This window comes from Lygodium microphyllum, chromosome 12 (genome assembly GCF_053477565.2).
Source record: "Lygodium microphyllum isolate KBCC chromosome 12, Lygodium_microphyllum_v1.1.10, whole genome shotgun sequence".
Taxonomy (NCBI): Eukaryota; Viridiplantae; Streptophyta; class Polypodiopsida; order Schizaeales; family Lygodiaceae; genus Lygodium; species Lygodium microphyllum.
Genome location: NC_141146.1, coordinates 48,863,198 through 48,887,660, shown reverse-complemented (window position 1 = coordinate 48,887,660; position 24,463 = coordinate 48,863,198). Strand labels below are relative to the sequence as shown.

Genomic DNA, 24,463 nt, shown 5'->3' with positions numbered 1-24,463 from the left:
TGTTGAGCAGCTTAAGGACCCATTAACTCGCATGTGTCAGCAAGTGTGGAATTCTGGTATAATGACTTTAGACTGGAAGATTGTTGTCATTCGGTTATTGCCTACGGTTCCCTCTCTAACCTCTTTGAAACAATGGAGATCCATTTTTGTTATGGGTTCTTTATATAAAATCTTCTCTAAAATCATTGCCAGCAGATTGCAAAAAGTATTTCAGCACTTAATTCATCCATGTCAATACGGTTTCATTAAGGGCCGAAATACAATGCACAACATTTTGAATGTTCAAGTGGGGATTGCTTATGCCAAAGCTTCAGGCCAGTAGGTTGTAACGCTTAAGCTTAATATTGAAAAGGCATTTGATCATGTTAGCTAGTCTTTTCTGCAGCAACTAATGTCCACCATGGGATTTGGTCCTTGCATGATTTCTCTTGTTGATACCATTAGTCATGGTGCTGTGGCTGGTATTGCACTTAATGGAGGGATCATAGATGAAATTGCCTTATCTCGGTCTCTTTGGCAAGGTTTCCCTCTTGGCCCTTTGCTGTTTGCTTTAGTCACTCATCCGATGCTCTCATTGTTGGATAAGTTGGCCAATGAAGGCGAGATTGCTGGTTTGTCTCTTCCCAGTGGGGCCCAACTTGTGGGTGAATCTTTGGTAGACGATTCCTTTATGTTCTTAAAGGCTGATCGCACGAATGTTAATTGGGCTATGGTTGTGTGGAATCTTTTGGCTATGGCATTGGGGCTTCATATTAATGCTCAGAAATCTACACGGCTCTCTTGTACGGAGAATGATTTGCAGCCCTTGGGTTGGCATAGAATTGTGATTTCTAAGAGAAATATAACCAAACACTTGGGTTATCCTATTGGTGTGGATGTAGCTCCCCGTGCCTTGCTTGATTGGATGTCATCTTGTATTCATGATTGATTCATGTATTGGAAATTTCAAGGCTGGCCTCTTCATGTGAGACTTAAAGTTGCTCAATGCATCGTGATCAGTATGATTTCGTTTTTTTTGCCATTGCTTCCTTGGACTAAGAAGTCTCTTTTGAAACTGGTTTAGCCTATCTGATTCATGTTGTGGAAAAAGAAAGGGAATCGTTTGGGCCAGGTGTGGATTTCGTGGCAGCATGTGACTACTCCTAAAAAGATGGGGGAGCAGCTTTATTGGATGTTAATTTGCATATGGCTGCTTTGAGGCAAGCCCTTTTGCAGACACTATGTGTAGAGAGTCATCCCTTGTCAGATATTGTAAAATTTTTCATAAAAAGGACTGACATCTCTCATGGTAGCATGATTATTCATGCTTCTTGGTGGCATGTGCTTAAAAGCTGAAAGGGTATACATAAAGGCTAGAAAGAGGCTGAACTTCACATTCAAAGCAATAAAGAGGCTGCTTGAAAAGCTGAAAGGGCATACATAAAGGCTATAAAGGGGTTGAGCTTTGCTTTTAAAGCAATAGAGAGGCTGCCATGATCCATATAAGAGCCATGACTTCCATCATGTTTGTTTATTTTTGCCTTCCTAGCCTTGCTGTTCATGGTGAAGCTGCCTCAGCCATGACCTTAATGGGAACTGTATAACATGAAGTTTTAGAATCCACTTCCAGTTTGGAAGTTCACATGAGAAAATCCCTTGCATGCAAGGTAGTAAGAAGTCATTAGCGACAGTGTATTCACACTAGGGTGGTCAAAGAGGAAATGCAAAGTAAAATCCCTTGCATGCAAGGTAGTAAGAAGTCATTAGCGACAGTGTATTCGCACTAGGGTGGTCAAAGAGGAAATGCAAAGTAAAATTTAAAAAAATCATCTTGACACCTGTCCTTTTTCCAGAAAATGACCATAGAGAGTGAATCAAACGAATACATTTGTTTATGATTATCTTTCAGAACACGCAGATAGATACTAATTTGGTTTTATTGCAGGATCACTAAGTCCTTGAGCACTTGTAGTGCGATCACGGGGGATATCGTGGCATCAACTGAAAGATTGAAGCAAGAATTGGACAACACTAATCAACGGCAAGAAATTGTTTTAAACTTCTTGCATGACTATCAACTTACTCCAGAGGAGGTGAGTTGTTTTTTCATTGGAATTCAATTATGTACTATCACTCTGTCACTATGCTTAAATGCACATCCTTCTTTCTAGACCAATTGTTAATATTAAACTACTTCATGGAAAGCTAGCTTGTAATCTGCAAAAGCTTGCCCGTCCCTTGGCTAATATGTCTTGTTTCAGGTCAGTGCTCTAAGAGAAGAAGATTTGAATGAAACGTTTTTCAAGGCTCTAACACGAGTGCAAGAAATACATGCTAATTGTAAAGTATTGCTCCGGACACACCATCAGGTTTGTTTTTTTTACACCAGAAATACTTACGCTGGAAAGAATAACACTTCAAAAAATAATCAGCTTTGAAATTTTAAATCAATCCTTACAAAAATGTTTTGGTTGAGAAACATGCTTAACTGTCTATGCCTCTACCAAGTTGACTTTAACTTGTGTGGAAGTTAAGAGTTGAGGTTGTTTATTTGTGATTTCATTTGCATACAAGTTGTTCAGTATTTGTTGTTCCACAGTGTAAGAATACATACCTGCCATATTAAAGAATATAAATTACCCTTCTCCTGTGAGGTAGTCCTTTGGTGTGCCTTGGTCCAAAGAAGCAGTGTTTAGCTATGCAGCCCCGTGCATGGTATGAGGCCTAGCCAAATAGAATATTCTAGGGGGGGAGTATGAACAGAAAGAGAACATAGTTCCTTGGGTAGGGACAGGTTATGCTGTTACAGATCACTCCCAAAGTTTCACTATTCTGACCAAGTCCTAAAGTTCAGCAACATTTTATGAATTTTGGGTAATGAACTACTTTGAATGGGGCTTGTGTATGATTGTAGCACATAGATTGAGCTGTCGCAAGCAGGGATCAGTAAATCGAAGGGATTATTGTCACAATTGTGGTTCATCACAGCTGAAAACAGACCTGTATGTGTATGAGCAAGAGCAGCTGGTCACTGATGAGCAGGCATGAAGTCGATAATGCTGTATCTAGGGATGGCTGAATGATTTGTTAATGTATGTGTGGAGGGGTCAGAAGGGGCTGCCTAAAATAGGAAATAAACACTAGAACAGGTTGACTTGACTACAAAAGGATGGCGCCTCCCCAAAATGGATGCTTAGCTGCCCACATGGCAAAAACGACATGCACTCTACTAAATTGGTTAGTCTATAGTGTGAACATGCTAAATGAACTGGTGGATGAAATGACCAAAGCCCAAAAACCCTAATCTCCACTTGATGTGCCTGAAATGGAGGAATCTAACACATAAGATAAACTGGTAAACTATATAGTGATAGAGTTTTAGACTTGCACAATTGTCGGTTGCATGCCCAATGTCAAATGCTTTGTTGCAATGGTTACCATGCCAAGAGCTAGGGATATGAGAATTAGAATCCAATCAAATCATTAAGTTCATTTCTCATTCTACTAACAAAGGGGGTCTTGTAGAAGAGGAAACGTAGCTATTGAATGATGAGACAACTGCCATGTGATGGTGCACAGCTTTGAAAAAGTTTCTCATGATCCTCTGAATCCCCCTCTGGAACTTATAGAAGAGTCGAGGTATCCACAACTGCATCATTGATGCTAATATCTACCTCTGAAAGGGATAAGAGTTCCGAGGGAACCACTAGAGGAGATGGTGTGGGATGGGTAGGAACTTGTGGGATGAAAGAAAGCCTAATAGGTGAGGTAGTAGGGAGATGTCGAGGAGGACCTTGCACAAAAGAGGTGAAAGGGAACCGATAAAGCCCACAATACTAACAAAGATAACTTATGTCTCAAGACATTTAAGGCTATAGATTGAGAGAAGATAGAAGCCAAATTCAGAACATTGAGAAACTTTGCTATGGTACTCAAAATAGGACGTTTTGGATAGAATCGGTAAGGTGCCAATACCACTAATAGACACATATAAAATAATGTTACATATAGTGGTGGTATTCTAATGGAATAGAGAAGCATTGCTATCCACAAGCTAGGGCCTCTCAGTGGATGATGGATGTGAAGGAAAACTAGGTTAGTCATAACAGTAGGAGTAGATGTGGATGAGGAAGTAGGCTCCTTCATGCCATCTTTCGCACCATGATGAAGGTGAGAGTACTTCTTCCATCACTTCTCCTTAGGATTTGACATCTTCCCATAGTGTAGACACTTGGATCATCCTTTGTGCTTGTCTTCTTTGTTAGACTTAAAGTCAAAAGAAGAATTCAACATAGCTTGCTTCCCTATCTTCTTCCTCTTCTTTTATCTTTTCCCTAATGATGGGCCGGCTGCAAAAGCATGGCTAATGGATCCTATCTCCTGATGTCTTACTGTTTGCATCTTGCTCAAGTACCATGGGGACTTACACGTCCCATGTGATGGTATCCTGAATGTGAGAAATAAGAAGACTGATGTGGAATGAATCGTACTTTGGAGATAGAAGATGTAGCAAGAGAGTCACAACCATGTCATCAAATGCAACATGCTTACTAAGGGATGCAAGCTCATCCCAAATCTTGTCCATCTTTGCAATGTGATCCATCATGGTCGACGAATTTGTAATAGAAAGCTCTTGGAACTTCATCTTGAGGGTTATACTATAGGTGAAGGTCTTGATTGGATAAAGAGAGGACAATCTGGTCCGGACCTTAGAGGCATTACAGATGTGTCATATGTAATGAAGAACTGAATCATGGAAGCTCATTAAGAGGAAGGAACAAACTCAAGATTTGAGCTGGTCCCATAAGGCTACTGAATTTTCCATAGACCCAATATGAGGGTCCACAAGGGTATGAGGAATAGAGAGGGTGACTAAATCCCAAGGATTGAATGTGTCAAGAATACACTCATTCTTGCACAACCAAATGGCCCAATTGGAGCTTGTCTTTCTTTGGGAAATAGGGAAGGATACGGGCCAAGTGGTATAATGATGGCTAGTCGTGGAATGGAGGACACGGACGACGAAGTAAGATGGGAAAGATGAAGGGATGGTGGATGGCAAGGAGGTTGGTCACGGTGATCTTGATCTCCGTCATAAACTCTGGGGTCTTTGTGTGGATCTATGTGGTCTAGACAATCATGAACTCCTTTGCATCAATCCTCCCATTCTTGACAGTTTTTGTGATGATTCTCAAGGTCATGGTGGTTGAAATACTGGTCTTCATGGTCTGAGTCATCGCTTTGGCGGTCCTCATAGTCTTTGTTGGGGTCTCTTTCCGTCCGATCTTGCCAATTGTACCAGTCTGCAATATGTATCCTTTAGAAAACTTGCAGAAGAAAAAGAAGGAAATATAGTGCGTTCTGATGGGCACTGCATTGTGGAATGGATGGCACTCTGCTCAGTGCTGCATTTTGAGTTCAGCAGCCTCCAGGGAGCAAAAATGATCTACTGTTGGCAGTAGAAGCTGTGGTTTAGGGTCAGCTAAGTTGGCTGAGTGGAGAGGACCTGCTGGAGATGGTAGACAACAGGGGAAAAGGGGTGTGACAGACTGTGTTTTGAAAAGGAGAGGCAGCCGTTTGGAGAGGACAACCTACTGTGGACTGAAAACAACCTGCCTTAGTTTGAAAAACAACCTGCTGTACCTTGGAGAATACCGTGTTTTGATTATATCAGCAGAATAAAGACTGAGAATGGCTGCTAGGGGGGCCAACAAGAGGTGACCAGGAGGCAGGAAATTCAAATGGAGCAGGTCAGATTGAAAATACTGTAGTACACGGGAGGCCATAGGCACTAGAAAAGGCTGACTTGATGCTAAAGGATGGCACCTGTCAGTAATGGCCACTCAACTAACCATGCAGCAAAAATGAAGCGCACTCCACTAAAGTGATTAGTGTGTAGTGTGAATGGGCTAAATGAATTGGTGAATGACATGACCAAGGCATAGAAACCCTAATCCTCCACATGATGTGCCTGGAATGGAGGAGCCTTGTGTGCACTCTCACATTGTATCAGAGTCAAAGTGAGGACTCTGAGGTTCTACGAAGAGAAAAGCACAATCAGCTCGTTGCTAAGAACACATATTTTTTGACGTGTAGGCCTTCTACGAAATGTGCGAGGGCATCTACAACTTCTCTTTGTAGGGTGTAGCTGATTTCAAAATTCAGGAGTTTTTGTGTGTTTGTAGGTCCATTTGAAGAGTTATAGAGTACTGGTTGGCAATTTGATAGGTTTGTTGGCTCAGATGAGTAGACCATTCTATCTTTCTTCGATAGGTGGTCCTAGTAGTTAGACTGTTGCGAAGAGTGACACGAAGATCGGCATTTAGAGCCTTGTTCTCGCTTTGATAGGTTGAGAAGATTGTAGCCTCCTCCCTTTCTCATAGGGCTTGTACTACAAGTCCTTATATAGTGGTGATGGCTCCTTCTGTTCAAGTGCCCATGCTTTCTTCTCTCCCCAAAGAAGTTTGTCTTGATGGTGCAAACTACTCCCTTTGGTCTTGCAAAGTGGAGTGTATCCTTAATACCTTTGGCTTATGGGAGTGTATCCTTAATACCTTTGGCTTATGGGAGTTTGTTACCACCCCAATCCCTTGTCTAGTGGAGGATCCCCGCATTGGGTCTATGTTGGACAAAGCAGCCCTTTGGGATCGGCTCTCGACTCCAGAGCATGATCTTTGCCCTTCATATGCCTACTGGATTTTGTCCTTGTGCATGTGCATAGTACTCAGCATTAGAAGATCTTTGCCCGTTGCATCACCATAGTGAAGGATCACATTAACAAGATAGAGGGCATGTGGGATTGTTGAGCTAAAAATTCATTACATATACTGATTAGCTCTTTAAAACAGCCCCAAAACATGTAAATTTACCAAGAGCACCATTAAATAGGGAGGAGTTTTAGAGATTTTTTGTGTCCCACATGCAAAACCGTAGTTTGGGAGGATCCTTCCACATCTATAAATAGATAGGCTGCCCACCATTCAGCCCCATCCTTGTGTGTAGGTTTCTCACTCCCACATGCAGATTTCAGCCATTAGCTGTTCACTTAGTGGCTATCTAGCCCATGCGACTAGTGTTGCATCATCATCAATCTCTCCACCACCTGGTGTCTTCATCCTGCTATCACCTTGCTGCTTGGGGAGTTCTACTATAGTGCTACATTTGGTGTTTCCAGCCATCGCTAACATCTTCCATTCTTGAACAACTCGTGTTTGCTTCATTTGCATCTTGGTGGCAGGCTCCATCACTTGATGACTCCATCCTCCCCTACATTTTGCATCTAGTGTGGCCATTTGCATCATAATCCACTCTCTCTATTGTTGCACGGGTCTCCTATTGCCTCGGTGATCAACGTTTTGCAATTTCTTACTCTTCGACATCTCAAACTGGTGGTTACATTACTTGGGATTTGTCTTCACTGGATGTCACACCTAGACACTCTCCATCTTTGCCTTGAGAATTTTGTATACTCTTACATTCATTTACATTATTCATTCACTTCATAGTTCTTATTTTCTCTCTTCCTCTATTTGTGTTTGTTTCTGTGTTTGAGTTTTGAGTTTGACTTTTGCATGTCATTGTTTGAGTCTTTGTGTTTCAGTTGTGGTCGTAGTTTTTGTGTTTCCTCTGTGTAAACCGGGAACCCTAGCATATCTTCACATGGTATTAGAGCTGGTGCTCTCGTAAAGACTACCTTGTAGATATTGTGGAGGCTTAGTTTTGTGGAAGTATTTGGATAATTTCTGTTTGTCAATTTTAATCAAAGAGGCTCTAGACGTAGATATACATCTACAGGTATACATGGAACTGTATCTTTTGTTTCATTTGAGCATGTAAACCAATCTTCTCAAATCTCTCCCATCTCATTCTCTTTTGATCCACACCTTGATTTCCTCTCTTCTTCATGCCAAAACCTTGGATTGCACTTCTTTTCCGCATCTAGTATACTAGGAGTTGGGTTCTCCATCTTTGCTCCTAGCACTCTCTCTTTCTCCACTCCATATTCTACCTATCCTTGCTTCACTACCTCTTTGCACCATGGTACATTGTTAGGGGGAATGCCATCCTTTAACACTGTGCCTTGTACATTTCCACAAGTGAGCACTTTTTTTTCACCTTGGGACAATTGTGATGGGCAATCCCTTCTCTATCCTCGATCACTCACCTCCCCATTCCTTGACCTTCTAGATGCAAGGATTTCTATCCTTTGCTTATGGTGTGTTATCACACACTCCATGGATTGCTTCTACATAGGGATTTCCATTCTCTACCCCACGTGTTACTATCTATCCTCCATGGGCTTCTCATGCAGTCACCATGCCCATGCCTAGTTAGTCCATTTCCACTTTTGGATCCATTGTGCACACTTCCCGCATGCATGGTGGGCACTTTGGGACTTTGGGATTCATTCCCCTACTCTATCCACCCTACCCACCTCTCCCTTCTTACAACACTACTATTCTTATTGCTATGACCAAGAATGCCTTCGCGGCGGGGTCAAATTTCACCACTTGTTCAAACTTCATGCAATAAGTCTTTGAATCTTAGGGGACTTTGGGACCTAGCAGTTGGTCTTGAGCCTATGTACTGGCTCATCTTGAGCACATTTGTCAATGGAGAGCTCGCAATGCTACAACCAATGTTAAGCTTGTAGGCCATCTCATGGCCTACACGTTGATACCCTTTGATCCATGATCTGGGCTCCCTAGGCATTTAACCCAGGGTTGTCTCCGTACGCAGTACGGATTGATCTGTATGGTACAGTACTTATCCGTACGATTTAATACGAAAAAATGGGCACTTTTTGGCCACTCTACTTTAAGTCTACAACATTCTTTTTTTCTTTCTCCTTTCTTTTTTTTTCCCTTCTTTCTTTCTTATTTCTTCCCCAAGCCTCTCTCTCTCTCTCTCAAGCTTCTCACAACCTCTTTTTCTCTCAAGCCTCTCCTCTCTCTCTCTCTCTCTCTCTCTTCCTCTCTCTCTTAACCTTTTCTCTCTCTCTTTTTTTTTTCGTAAAGGGTAATTGTATTAATTACGAAGAAAAAGTACAAGTGTACTTGATTACAAGATACATGATGGCACTAAGCCATTATGTGAAACAGTTCTAGTTCTACGAGTTACAAGGTCATGGCTTCTCTCTCTCTCTCTCTCTCTCTCTCTCTCTCTCTCTAGCCTCATCCTCTCTCTAGTTGCACTACGTGCAAAAGGTTTGATATTATACCATACTTTAGGTACTGTACCTTGCGTATTAGTACCATAAGGTACCAACTTAATGGATGCATCTTTCCCATTTGAACTGCACTTTGGGACGAGCTAAATGCTCCTTATATTAATATGATTCTCTCATGAGATTCTCTCAACCTTCTCTCTCTCAAGCCCACACTTCTCTTATTTGTATGATCATGCATGTATGATGTATCCACTTCCATCTATGTAGTTATAAGTTGTAGGTAGCAGTAGCGCATGTTGCGCATTCCGCATTAGGTTTTGGGCCTTGGCTTGTTACCCTTAAGTACTCATCTTATATACTCTAATAGCATTGCTATTTAGACTTGAAATATCTATTCTATTATCTTTTGTCCAAAATAATCAAGTTATTTTTTTGTCGTACTAATATCGTACTATACCTTATAAAATCTTAAGGTACCATTTAGTACCATATTTTATCGTACGGTACCGTATTGCACCTTTCGTACCTGACAACTATGATTTAACCTGTCATTAAATATAGTTGTTGCCCCGTGACACTAGGGTTAGGGTTTCATTTAGGGTTTCCTATGGAGGTTAAGCCGTTAGGTTTTCTTTTTATTATTAAAAAGACATTGCGTCTGTCATTAGCACATAAGTGTGGCATTTTTCATTCTCATTTGTGATCGAGAATTTTTGTGCATTGATTAATCTTTTCATTCTCATTTACTCTCTATTAAATCAATGGTGCAATTACTCCACACTCGGGCCAACACTGGTATTAGAGCCACTTGCCTTCTTTGCCATAGCCATTGCTCGCAACATCGCTACCAGCCATTGCCATTGAGCTCCTCTCGCTCAGCCATCTGTCCCATGAGCCACCGCTCTCGTAGTGGCTCTAATTCTAAATTAGCGATTGCACTTTGTGCTGCCATCTTCACCCATTTGCCTTCAATTGCCGTCGTTGCCTTGCATGCTGGTCACTTGCTGACTACTTTTGTATGCACCTTGCACGTTTCTCTAGATCTATCTTTCCCTTGAAGGCATGTATTCCTCCAGTCTGATTGGAGCCATCCTATATCAGTTGCCTTGCCCATCTTGGTTGATAATACCAGCAGCTCCATTATTACTGCCGTCTCCTCCCTGTGTTATAGCAGTGCCACCCATTGATTTTGCTGGCATACGCTTGATAGTAAGCCGCTTGTGTTGCACTACCTTTGCCACACTTGTTCCTGCCAATGCTACACAATTTTCCTCACCTCCACCGGTTGACTTACAATTGGCCACATCACAAGCCTGTTGGATAGATGCCAACAAGTTGCGCCCTATGCCCTGATAGACGGCAACATTCCTACTTCCAAAGGGTTATTATTTTTTCATTATTTACACATAAGCTCTTGTTCACACTAAGTCCCTCTTTCAAGCACATTTTGGATAGAAAATTGGGGAGTTTCTCAAAATTATTCTCAATGTGGCCAGAAATCCATCTTTAGATTTGGGGGCTTACATTAATTTGAAGGAATTTTTCGTTGAACATAAAAATTTCCACCGGCCATCAATTTTGGGCTTTTCATCGAATGGACCAAATTGCACTCCAAATTTTTCACCAAATCTGGGGCTTTTCTAATATCCAGCATTCTTCATCGAGATAGAGGCCCAATTGATCAATAGGTGTGTCATTCTGCTTCATCTAGGTGAAATTTCACAAAAATTCTTTAAATTTCTCTTCAATTTCTTGATAAAATTTGGAGGTTTTTGCCATTTGAGCTCGATTTCACCCAAATTTCTTCAAAAAATTTGGGGCTTTTCAGAAATTCATCAAATTTCATCAAAATCAAGGCTCAATCTAGCTTGAGGTGTGGCATTTGATACCAATTTGGTAATAATTTTACCTATATTCTTCAATTTCTCTCAACTGTTGTGAAAAATTTGGGATTTTTGCCCAAATTCACTTTTGAGGCTCTCCAAAATTGGGGCTTTTGCGTTAAATTACTTTCTTTGGCCTTAAACACTCAAAAATCATATTATTTGGCTGTTGGTCATGTTTCTCTCTCAACATTGAAGACGAATTCCATTATTACGGTACATTTATTGGGTGAATTCCCTCAAATTCTGCCACTTTCCATATCATAAGAGCATCTCAGCCACCAATCTCTAATTTCAGCATATTGTTGATTGCCGCCTTGTTCAGCTAATATTTTATTTCAAAAATTGATATTTGTGGGATATTTTTCTCTCTCCTCAGCAGGAAAAAAGCAAGAGAAAATTATTATTCTTCATATTATTTGATTGCATTACAGTGGCCAGTATATTTTCTATTGGTGGTTCATCATTATCTGGGCTTTTATTTTCTCTCTTCACTTGGAAATTTTTATTTTATTGGCCGATTTTCACTCATGGCCAGCAATAATAATGATTTGTTGGGTATGCTTGGTGCCAATTACAAGCTCGATGGCACCAATTACCCAATGTGGGCTTATATGATGCAACATGTTCTTGTCACGAAGAATTTATGGCATATTGTCAACGGCATCAAGCAAAGACCGAGTTCTCCAACACCGGCACCACTTCTACCTCTACATCAAGAGGTGGCTCTCATGATGCCAAATCATCTTCCTCTTCCACATCGCCTCCCACTCGAGCTAATTTGATGTGATAGCCATGATGACCAAGCACATGCTCTAATCACTTTATTTGTGAGGAGAGCTATCATTCCACACATTCGATTATGCAAGATAGCCAAGGATGCATGGGATAAGCTTGCATCATTGTATCAAGTGTGCAATGAAGCACACGTTGCTCACCTATGGAAGCAAATGGAAGATGTTCACATGGAAGGAGATAACAGGAATGCCTATCTCATTGGCATCAAATATCTTATTGAAGTGGTTTTAGATAATCAGCTTGTTTCCATCACTCTTAATGGCTTACCAGAGTCATGCCAAGGTTTTGCTATTGCTGGTAACTATGGGCAATCAAGTTACCGTAGTTTCGACTGGCTTGTGTCTCTTATGTTGCAGAAACAACAAAGCCATCTCAACCGCAATGCTACCGTGGTGATTGAATAGCCCTTTTTCACCCATCATTAGGGAAAAATCAAACCAGAAGGCAAAAACAAGCTTGTTGGTAAAAAAAATCAACAAACTTTCATGCTGGTCATCCTCATACTTGCACTCCTTTTCCATCAAAGACATTGTTTCATGTTGGTCCATCCTCTTCCAACCCTTCAAAGGGTACATTCAACAAACCCAAGAGGTGTAATTGCTGTTGAAAGATGGGGCATGATATCATTGAATGTTGTGAGTGTATTACATCTTAGAAAAAGGAGTCCTGTCTTGCTCTCACACATGAGATTGCGGACTATTCTTTGTTTAAGGATTATACTTTTTTCTATCATTGATGCAAGTGCTTCTTGGAATTTTGGCAGTGGTATATCCAAGCACATGACCTCTTGGTGTGTATTATTTTTCTCTCTCTCATGTACCTAAGGAGGGCATAGTCATGTGTGCTAATAGTGTCTCTTATGCAGTTAAAGAAATTGGTCATGTGCAGGTTGTCTATGTTTTGGGCACTCTTTTGACATTACACTATGTTCTCTATGTGCTTGGCATCAAGCAAAATCTTATTTCCATTTCAGCTATTGCGACTTCAGGGTTTCATGCCATTTTTTATGGCCTCCAATGTGACATATATAATGATCAAGTTTCTTCTTCCATTATCTTGACATGCAACCTCACCAAAGGTCTCTATTATTTTGATATATATGATCAATACCTTGCTGAAAACCCTATTGACGATTCCTTATTGACAAATGAATATTTCTAAGATACACATTTTTGGCATTATAGGCTTGGCAAGATTAGCTATTGAGCATTCATGAAGGTCTAGTCAAAGGACATGGTCAAAGTTCTTCCAAAAATTCACTTGCCATCAAATCACAAATGCTTTGATTCTCCTTTCATAAGGACTCTCACGTTCATTCTCCATCTATTTTGCATCTTCTCCATAGTGATGTTTGTGGTCCTATGTGGACTAAATCTCTTGGTGGATTACAATGTTTTGTTGAAGTCTTCTCTTGCTTCAAGATTTTTATTGCCATCCTGGAGAACCAAAGTGGCTTTCACATTTGCACCGTTTGTACCAACAAGGGGGTTGAATATCTTTCCAAAGAGTTTTTAGAGTATCTTGCATCTCGAGATATTCATCATCAATGCACTGTTCCTTACTTCCCACACCAAAATGGAGTAGTAGGATAGAAGAATAGGTGACTCATGGAGATGGTAAGACGCATGCTGAAGAGTAAGAATTTATCTAATTCTTTTTGGTTCGATGCTATTCTATGTGTCGCTTATGTTTTGAATAGGTGTCCCACAAGAGCTTTATGGTTCATCACTCTTTATGAGGCATGGATTGGCTCAAACCCTTCTCTCTCTCTCTCTCTTTTTCCGTAAAAGGTAATTATATTAATTATGAAAAAAAGGTACAAGTTTACATGATTACAAGATATAGCCATCGTGTGTAAATCTCTCTCTCTCTCTCTCTCTAAAGTACTAAATGACAAAAGAGTTACAAAAAGCCATGGCAAAGACGCAAAGGAAATTGCCATATGCCAGGGAAGTAAGTCCTTCCGAGGGAGTAAGTCAGAGTGCCGAATGAGATCTATCTACCAATGCAAGAGGCCTTTAAGCCTAGCAATATGTCCTTGAACATTATAGGCTGAATAAAAAAGAAAAGCATTCCAAATGGTCCAATTCTGCCAACAGCCCTAGTATCTAAGAAAGTGAAACAAGATCTTCATATGCGACTGAGCCGGTGTGGGGTATTTGGGCCGCGCAAAAACCTAGTCAAAAGGGCTTAGCGAGAAACCAACCACTGCTCGCCAAACCGCCGACAAGAGTGACCAGATTTTCTTAGCAAGAGGGCAAGAAATAAATCGATGACGGGCCGATTCCACAATGGTGGTACAAAAGAAACAATTGCCGTTGGAGATTTGACGCTTGGAAAGGGCTGAAGCAAGAGGAAGACCGCCGATCATCACCCTCCAAAGAAAGACCTTACATTTGAAAGTTGTCTTGTTCAACTAGCCCTCAATCACAGTTACCTTCCACCATGACTGAGATTTATGCAATCCCCATATAGTATTAGCTTTAGTAACCAGCCATTGATGATCTTTAATCAGAAGATGATACACCTGGTTAGCTGAGGTCTTTTCCAAATTTAGGCGGCCTGCAAGGTCCCAGTTCTACTAGGGACGATCGAAGCAAGGGCAGGAAAGGGTTGTCTGGTCTGGAGCACCATCAAAAGCTGTCCCCATAAATCACGGTATCCACGAGGGATCTTGAAAAGCCTTTTGGCTGTATGAAACGATATCAACACATTGCGACTAGCAAGGGTGGCATCTGCAACTGAAGTCAAGCCCAAACGTGCCATACGGTTATATTTTGGTCTGAGCTCATGTTGCCTTCCCAAGAAAGTAATCGCGAGGCTGCCAATAGTTCTCGTTGAAAAGAGTTAGTAGCTAAGCGGTCCTCCGCTGGATGCCATTGAGCCTTTTGAAGAACCAATTTCCAGGAACATACCAAGTGAGCAAGCAGGGATGATGAAGGACTAGAAAACCGAGAGTCTGCATTAAGAACATGCCATCAGGAGCTCCGGATTTGAGTATACCATGCACAAACCCGTGATTCTCAAGAAAATAACGGGCTATCAAGACCCACGGGTGATGATCCAAGCACATGGCACGAAAAAGAGACCAACGGAGTGCCAGCATATGAGTTTCGGCATTCAAAATAGCCCCACCCACCCATGCGTTTGGGGGTACATGCATGCGACCAAGAGATCCATGAAATACCTACATGTAAGGAGTCCTTCTTCCATAACATGAAATGAATGCACTAAGTAAGAGCATTCAATGTAGTAGTAGTCCAAGGCAGCAATGGCAAGAAATATGTGAGCATTGGCAACATAATTGTCTGAGCCACTTTGAGGCGAACATGGAAAGGCCAAGCTTGTGACTTCCAATACAAAAACTTAGCTGTCAGTTTCTGTGAAATCCACTCTAGTAGTTGCTTCGGCCGAACATCAACACCCAAAGGGTACCCAAGATGCCTGACAATGGAACCACGGGGAACAATCATCCCCTGCCAGTCCAGTGACTGCAAATCTGACTCCGTGCAACTGAGAATGGCTGATTTCAAAGCATTGATATGAAGACCAGAAGCATGACCAAAGAGATTCCAAACATCTAATGCTTTGCGAATATTATCCTTATCCGCACGTAAAATCTTAAAGCTGTCATCAGCCAAGGATTGACTAATGAAGTGCTGTCCAAAAGGAAGAGACAATCCAGCCAACTGAGTAGAAGTTGCCATATGAGATAACATCGAAAGAACCGGATGAGCCACAAGGGCAAAAAAGAGAGGACTCAAAGGGCAGCCCTGTCTCACAGAGCGTGGAAGGACAAAAGGCTCGGTAACACTACCATTCAGCATAGCTCGCGAAGAAGCCGCAACACTAATGGTGTAGATCAAACGAGCCACCTGAGTACCAAAGCCCATAGTAGACATAAGTTCTGCAATGAAGGACCAGTCTAAATAATCAAAAGCCTTTTCCAGGTCCAATTGAATCAATACCACCTCTTGATTAGAGTGCCTTGCATAGTCAATAGCCAGTTGCACATTCAAGACATTATGCAAAATGTTTCTCTCTCTCTCTCTCTCTCTCTCTCTCTCATACGAGGACTTTCAACTCATTGGCATATTCTTGTGTGCCTTCTTAGAAAAGGCACAAGGTGGATGATAAGGTTGTTCACTACATATTTATTGGACATAGTGCTAAAAGAAAAGGGTACCAGCTTTATCAACCCTCCACAAGCAAGATTATTGTCAGCGGAGATGTTTTCTTCACTGAAAATGCTTCCCACCCCTTGCTAGACTGTCAAAAACAGGCTATTATTAATGCTTCAGGCATCTTTGACAGCCTACCATCACTCTTCTATAATGGTTCCATGGCTGGTTCTTCTTTTGAACCCTCATTTCCATCACCTACAGATACATGATAGCAACTGATTCAACTTGATTTACAGCTACAACAACATCATCATAAGATAGAGATTGATTTCATCCATCAAAAGGACAAGTGGGACCTATGCGACTTGCCTCACAGCTAACATGCAATAAACACTAATTGGGTTTATAAAATCAAATGAAAATCAAATGGTTCTCTATTGATAGGTACAAAGCCCACCTTGTTGGTAAGGGCTATACCTAGTAGTAAGGAATCGACTTTGAGGAGACCTTTGCCTCTACATTTCGCATCACTACCATCAAAAGTATTATTGCCTTTGCTGCCCACTTTCATTGGGAGGTGCATTAGTTGGATATCAAGAGACATTTTTCCATGGATATCTCATTGAAGAGGTATATGTTTCTCAATCTCCAGGATTTGAAGTCAAAGGCTTTGAACACAAAGTTTGTCATTTTAAGAAGCTTTTGTATGGTTTAAATCAAGCTCCACGGGTTTGGTATGCTCGCATACATTCTCGTCTATTGCATCTTGGATTTTAGAATAGCCCTACAAAGGCTACTCTTTACATTCAACATCAGGGATCTGATTCTATTATTCTTGTACTCTATGTTGATGGCATGCTTGTCACTCCGACCAATGCTGGTCAAATTTCAGTATTTAGGATTGATTTACAGCAAACCTTTGCCATGATGGATCTTGGTCTACTTCACTATTGCTTGGGCATCCAATTTGCCACTATTGAGGGGGGCATCATCATGACAAAGTTCAAGTATATTGGACTTCTTTTTCAACAGTTCTAAGTTTGAGGATTGCAAGCCCATGTCTACTCCCTTGGAGCCTGGTTTCAGATACACTTTTGACAATGGTAGCGGATCCTTTGATACTACTTTCTATCAGCAGGCTATTGGATGCTTGATTATCTATGTCACACAAGGCTTCATCTTCAATTCAGTGTCTCCTAGTTGAGTAGATTTATGCATAGCCTTTCTGTACTTCATTGGTAGGTAGTGAAGTGTGTCTTTTTATATCTTAAAGGCATTTAGGATATTGGCATTTTCTACAAGGTTGATTCTTCACTCTCCTTACATGTATAATACTGATAGTGGTTGGGGTAGATATTCAAATTCTCGTGTCTCCCATAGTGGCAATTGCTTCTTCTTGGGTACATCTCTTGTTTCTTGGTTTAGCAAGAAATAAACTATAGTCACTACTTCCAGTTGTGAAGCGGAGTATAGAGCAATGTTCACAACCTCAATGGAGTGTTTAGCGCTATAAGTTACTTGCAAATCTTCATGTGCACCAGATGGCTTCGACACTTATCTACATTGATAGCCAGAGTGCTTTGGCCATTGCACGGATCCAGTGTTCCATGCCTGCACAAAGCATATAGAAATTCATTACCATTATGTTCATGAGCAGATATTAGCTGGAGATACAGAGTAGTCTTATATACCCACTGAAGACAACTTGGCAGATCTTTTCACGAAGGCTCTTCCTCGATCAGAGTTCCAAGCTTTTCAGCAAGCCTTGAACTTGATTCCATTTGTTCCATGATATGTCATACTTTGTACTATCATAGGTTGCTATATCCATTTGGATGAACTTGTGTAACCATGACCTTATATTTTCTTTCATTTTCTACGATTTTGTCTTTGTTCCTAAATCAGTCTGCCATTTCATGGAGAGGATTCGTAGGCCATCTCATGGGCTAGATGTTGATGTCCTTAGATCCATGATCTAGGGTCCCTATACATTTAAACTATCATTAAATGTAATTGTTGTCCCTAGTGTCCTAGGCACTACATGACACTAGGGTTAGGTTTTGATTTAAGGTTTCCTATGACAATTAAGCCATTAGGGTTTCTTTTATTATAAAAAGACACTTCATGGATCATTAGCACATAAGTGTGGCATTTTTCATTGTGATTGCCTTGAGCATTGTACTCTCTCTCTCTCATTAATACATCACTTCTCATTTGTGAGTGAGTATTGTTGTGCATTGATTAATTTTTTCATCCTTATTCACTCTATTAAATTAATTGCGCAATTACTCCACACCTAGGCCAACAGAGCTTATGCAGAGGTTGCTTTGTGAGTTCCACTCTAAGTTATAGCATGTTCCCCTTGCATTTGAGCATTGGAGTCATCTCATTGATTGCTATGTGACACAAGATTGCACTCAGCATATCAATCTAAACTTTGAGCTTTTTCATTAAGAAAGGGGATGATTTGAAAGTCGAGTTGGCCGAATATTGGTGGTTTTTGAGTTTGCCACTACTGGCTCACCGAAGTTAGACGACAATTAAGTTACATTCTTTTTTAATAAGCTGTCTAAAAATACTTTCACTTTATTCAGCACATTATCTCATTGCCTCGACTACTGACCTTTTATGAGTTCAAGTGTCAATTTTGTTGCTACGTGAGACCATATGATTAAGTCCACAAGAAGTCCTCCACATACTCTTATTCAAAGGCAGTTCTAGTTGCCTCATTTTCACAAGGGAAAACCGAAGTTAGCAAGAACTCTCAAGATGCGAAGGCGAGCCAAAACAAGGGTAACATCCCTTCCTCCAATAGAAACAAGGAAACAAAACCCATTTGGTAACAATTTCCTAAGAAAAACAGGATTTGCATACATTGCTAGAGATATGACCGTGTGGACAAGGAGTGTCATACCAAGGTTCAGGGTCTTCCCCCTAAGAAAGCTCAGTAAACCGCTATGACTGTCTCCCATCCTGTTGGAAAGTCTAGTGGGGCTACGTCTTCCACTATTCCCCCATCTGCTCCTTTTGCTCCACGGGCTACTAGACATGTGGCATGTAGATAGTCTCAGCAACCTATATCTTTCAGTACTCTTGAAGGATTAGTTGATTGGCTTGCTAGCTCCTCACCCATTGTCCTCTTTGCATCCATTCTTAGGTAATCCTCTATAGCTCCAACTTGGACTACTTTTCCACCTCATCATGTGTTTCATTGATAGACTTGTTGATGGAAGCATGTGATGGTGGCCACATCCTTAGTCACACACACACACACACACATGCATATCTTTCATCTACTTTTTTGTTTTGTTTTCCGTTGGAGCATCTCACCATTGACCTCTATTTTGCAAATTCTGATCTCTCTTGCGGGGTTGTGTATTTCAATGTAAGGCTTACATGCAAGTTTGCACTAGTCATTCTTAGGTTGGAGACATGGGATATGCACTGTTCCTTTCATGGTTTCATCTTCCTAGGATAATTGCTCTTCTACCAACATAGAGACTTAGCCTCTTGAGGCGGATTGTGTAACATCTCTTGATGCTATCATGGTGGTGACTTCTACATTGCTCTTTCAATCAGGGTGCTTCATTCTCATCTTCATCTCTCATCATGGTTCTTGGTGCCACACGAAGACTGACATTAAGCTCTTCTTCCTCCTTTGGTCTCGACATCCGGGTTTGAGAGGGGGTCCCTATCCTTTCTTGGTATTCTACAAGATTTGACACTTGTCTTCAATATCTACATCCCTTCCTTGTTGTACCTCCCCTTTGTATCGCATGATCATCATCTTTGTACAAGGCCGCTTGGGCAAATGAACAATTTTCCTAGGAGGAACAATGTCTAAGTGGCACCTGTTGCATGCATATTCTCATCATGTAGCACACTACTATGCATCTCATTGTGTAGAGCACACCTGAGCGGATCTTGAATTGTCTCCACCAATGGTTCTTCACCACCTTACAACGATCTTACCATTCTTCATTACTCTTTCCCTCTTCATCAACACCCTCAAAGTGGTTGGATCCGCTTGTTTGTTTTGTAGTGTGTTGGATCTAACTATCTTTTTTCCATTCTCCCCATATGGGATGGTTACTTTAAAGGCCACAACCCATATCCATCCCTTAAAAAGAAAGCTCATTATGGTTCCATCCACGTTTGTAGAATGTGGTAGGCCATTAGGCAGCCCATAAGCACCCTTCGGTTAACACCCTCTCCCCTCTAGGGTGATCACTTGGGCTCCCTTGGTAAGATAACCATCACCTTTGCAGTCTTGGTAGGCCATTGGGCAATCAATGTGCATCCTTTGTCCGATGCCCTCACTGCTTTGGGGTGGGATGCCTTGGGGTAAAAATAGACTTGATCTTTTCTTCAAGTCCCTTTCGCAAGTACACTAATAGGATCCAAGCCAAAGAAACCATTGCACTCAAGGCATATATGTCCACCAAAGCACTATCCAGCACAACATTCATCTTGCGTTCCATGATAGTAAGACCAAGTGTCAGCAACTTGGCCTTGAAGGATAAATCCAACCCACTATATTTCATGCTCAAAGTCCAACTCATTAGGACATGTGGATAGTGCTAGAGATTGTTACCTCTTGGACAAGCATTTCTTGTCATTGGTGTGTGTTGGCAATTTAGTTTTGTCTGTAGGTGTGCCACGTCAGTAGGCAGGATTGCCACGTGGCAGTGCAGAGCTGATCACCATTAGCTGATCCAGTCAGACAATACAGTCGGCTGCATTAAATGTAGTCGACATCATATTTTTACCATTTTTTTGCGGGCTATTTATTGCCTGTCTCGTTTAGATGACGCCGATAAAAAGGCAGTACTTCTTAATAGCTTGATGAAATAAGCACAATTCCAAAACCGTGACAGCTCGCAAGGTGGCTCGTGAAATGAAATATGAGGAGATATTCTTTTGGATGACGAAAGGCACAATAAAGATGTTGACGTAGTACTAGCAACCTTCTACACTAAGAACAACCACCCAAGTGTATTGGCCACACTATTGAGACCCTAATGAGCCACCTACTACTCGTGACAAGGTCGTTAATGTATCTATTCAATCATTTATCTCTTGGAAATGATGAATCCTATCAATAATTAGATCATAAATAAATAAATAAATAAAGTGTTTTGGAATTAGACATTGACCATGCCAATGCATGTGTTAAGACCTTTCCAAACACATCCATATACTGTGGGGTACTTTGCTCAGATTTTTGTCCAAGAAGATTTGTACTTTTATGATTCTATTAGGAGTTCTATTTCAAGAGGGGTTTGCAACCACTTTATGCATAACCTCTGAGTTTGATCCCAAAAGCCATACCCATGTATTTGACCTTTGGTCATGTGTCTAGTGCCTATAAGCCATGGTGGCTTTGGATCAACCTTTGAGCCATGCACACATACCTTTGAACCATGTCTTATTTCACATCCCTATGCTTCTCGGTAGACTATGTCATCCTCACATTGTGCCTCTCCCACTTACGTATCTCCTTTTCTAGAATCATTGCACGGGACTAGACACTACCTCTTTGAGGCAAGACCTTCCCATTTTCATTTCTTTGTGTTTCGTATCATAGGTTCAACGACCCATGACCCAAAGAGGGGTTTGTTAGTATTATACATGCTCCGTGTGTGAAAACACCTTAGGTGTGCAAGTGTGTGCAAATGTGAACAATTTTTACACCTCCCAACATTTAACAAGGGTGAAAGGTTTGGGGAAAACCCTAGGCCTATATAATGAGGTCCTAACCATTGCACAGCAATGCAACCCCCACCACCCCCCCCACCCCCCCCGCGTTCTTTCATGCTGCTGAGCCCAACATATTTTAGAGTTTAGTCTTAGTGAACCTCAGGTTAAAGGAAGGGGATGAAGCCGAACTCATTAGGGGAAAAGGCATTGACTCTTCTATGAACAAAGTACATGGCTTAAAGGTTTCATTATGTTAGGAGGACCATGTTGCTCATGTGATCATGTTTGTGATGTGATCACACATCAACTGTCTTATTGTTTTTCTTTTGAACTTCTAAAGAGGAATGTTATGTTGGTGAGAAGGGTTTCTTTTCCTTATGGAGTACACTGATATGGTAAGGGTAGAGGTTAAAGTGTCCATGCTACTAGATGTTCATACAGTATTTCGTTACTCCACCTTAAATACTTTGAACTATACTATGATTTCAAGTAATTTACTATTTCAAAAACCATGAAGACAAGGTACCATAAACTGTTATTATATGGTTTGACAGCGTGCAGGGTTGGAGTTAATGGATATGATGGCTGTATATCAAGAAGGAGCTTATGAACGACTTTGTCGGTATGAAACCTGCAAAGTTTTGTTTAAGTAGGAACAAGTATGTGATTGAGACTTGGTTTAATCTTCTTGTTCAATTTAAGGCAACCTCGTACAAATACCTCTTCTAATTGAGGGTCATTTGTTTACATGCTACATGAATATGTATGAAGGTTGTTTAAAAGCAGAAGCCATGAGGTTTTAACAGGCATAATTAACCATCTTGGGCTAGCCTTGGACAACATGTTGTATTTGAGATTAAGAACCTTTTTTGACACTGCTGCCAGCTATTTCCAGAGATACAAGAATACGCAAGCTGTGAATTTTTGTCCATATGGGATCATTCAGTTCTTGAGTCTTTAACCCTAATGGACAACATGTAACTTTTGATCTTATTAAGCTTTTCTGACACTGCTGCCAGCTATTTTGAAGGCTGTAAATGGAGTGTCACTGATCGTGTCCATCTTTGTGGTGATGATGAATAGGCTGTAACGGGATGCCATTGACTGTGATATCTTGTGTTCGTGATAATAACACGGCCACTTACATGAACCATGACCAAACTGCCCTTTAAAAAATAAATCCTCCCTTTCTTTTGGTTGGGTGCTGGCAGTTGAACACTGCACTCGTAATTTGTTGTAGGTGGGTGCAAGGGGAATGCCGGAATCTGGGTGATAATGACACACCAGAAGTTAGCGATCTCCTCAAAACAGCAGCACAGTGTTTAAGAGAACGCCCCGTCCTTTTTAAATACTGTGCAGAAGAGGTAGGCTTGCTCCCACGAGCCTCTCATCTTTGTTACAGTTCTGAAGAATTATATGAATCAATGGGGCTTATGTCTATCATTTCAACTCTGACAAGTTCTCAGGTTTTGGTGCTCATAAATTCCAGGTTGCAAATACACGTCACAATGCTTTATTTCGCCGCTTCATAAGTGCACTTACACGGGGAGGGCCAGGTGGAATGCCCCGTCCCATAGAAGTTCATGCACATGATCCACTGCGATATGTTGGTGACATGCTGGGTTGGCTGCACCAGGTTTGCCATGGGAGCTTTTTCTCAGAATGTACCTTGTACGATGTGAATTTGGCTTCATGAACATATACTGGACAATGTATCAGTCCAAGTAGAGCTCTCTATGCACGATTTTACTTGATTGTGTGTATGTAGAACCTTTTTCACCTGATTAGTTTTATCACTTATCAGATTGCCAACCCTAAGTCTTACTGTTCAAATGCATATAGTGAACTTGTTTTGATATGCAGTATTGCTGATTGAAGTTCTGCAGGTCCATATGGCATTTCAGTGTCTTCTGTAAGGTTTATGATTTTGAGAAATGCCGTGTGCTTAGGCTTTTCAAAATGTGCAAATCCAGGCACTTGCGTCTGAGAGGGAGCTTGCAATAGCACTTTTTAGTCCAGAGGGGTATGAGGAACCTGCATCTTACCGAACTGCGAAAGATATGGATCTGAGCATTGGAAAAGCTGAATCTGTTCTGGGGTTTGTACTGGACCGCATATTTGAAGGTGTATGTCGCCCCTTCAAAGTCCGAGTAGAACAAGTGCTTCAGTCACAGCCAGGGCTATTGGTTTCATACAAATTAAGCCATTTACTGGAGTTTTATAGTCATACTGTAAGCATTCCTGGGTCTATAAGCTCATAACTTTGTTGCCAATGCTTTGAAGGGTAGTGAGTAAAGGAATAGACAAATTTATTGCAGTAAAAGTTTCCTTGATCTGTACAGATATGTGATCTTCTAGGACAAGGAGCTGCGCTTTCAGTCACAATGAGGGATGTGGCAGCTGCAGCAGAGAAGACATTCTTTGGCATTTTAAAAACTCGTGGAGACAAACTGCTTCGCTACCCCCCTCCTGTTGCAGTGGACTTGTCACCACCTTCAGCTGTTGCTGAAGGCATATCTGCATTTCTGGAGCTCCTCAACACATACACTACGATGATGGTTCCTGCTGGTAAAAATAAACCAGATTTCCAGCCAGTTGCATCTGCATTGCTGGATCCAATCATTCTGGTCTGTCAGTGTGCCTTCTCTTATTACAAATCTTTTCATTTGTCAATTGTTGTTCCCTATTTAGTATTCACTTAATTTGCTTTCAAAGAGGCAAAGGGATAATATTGTGCATAATGGTTGGAGGCCTTGACATTTCCTGTTGAACAAGTTCCTCATGAAACTGTTTCACTGTGCTCTGATCAA

The 24,463-nt window shown here is 41.2% G+C and overlaps 1 protein-coding gene across 1 annotated transcript in view; it reads left to right on the top strand.

Moving 5' to 3' along the window:
* The window catches only part of LOC148027739 (oligomeric golgi complex subunit), a 76,472-nt gene that overhangs the window by 51,075 nt on the left and 934 nt on the right, over positions 1-24,463 (top strand). The window contains exons 3-9 of the mRNA XM_087689439.1: positions 1,925-2,072; positions 2,241-2,348; positions 22,208-22,275; positions 22,894-23,017; positions 23,143-23,289; positions 23,627-23,884; positions 23,996-24,280. Of these exons, the coding sequence (XP_087545565.1) occupies positions 1,925-2,072; positions 2,241-2,348; positions 22,208-22,275; positions 22,894-23,017; positions 23,143-23,289; positions 23,627-23,884; positions 23,996-24,280 (1,138 nt within the window). The remainder of the gene's footprint in view (positions 1-1,924; positions 2,073-2,240; positions 2,349-22,207; positions 22,276-22,893; positions 23,018-23,142; positions 23,290-23,626; positions 23,885-23,995; positions 24,281-24,463) is intronic.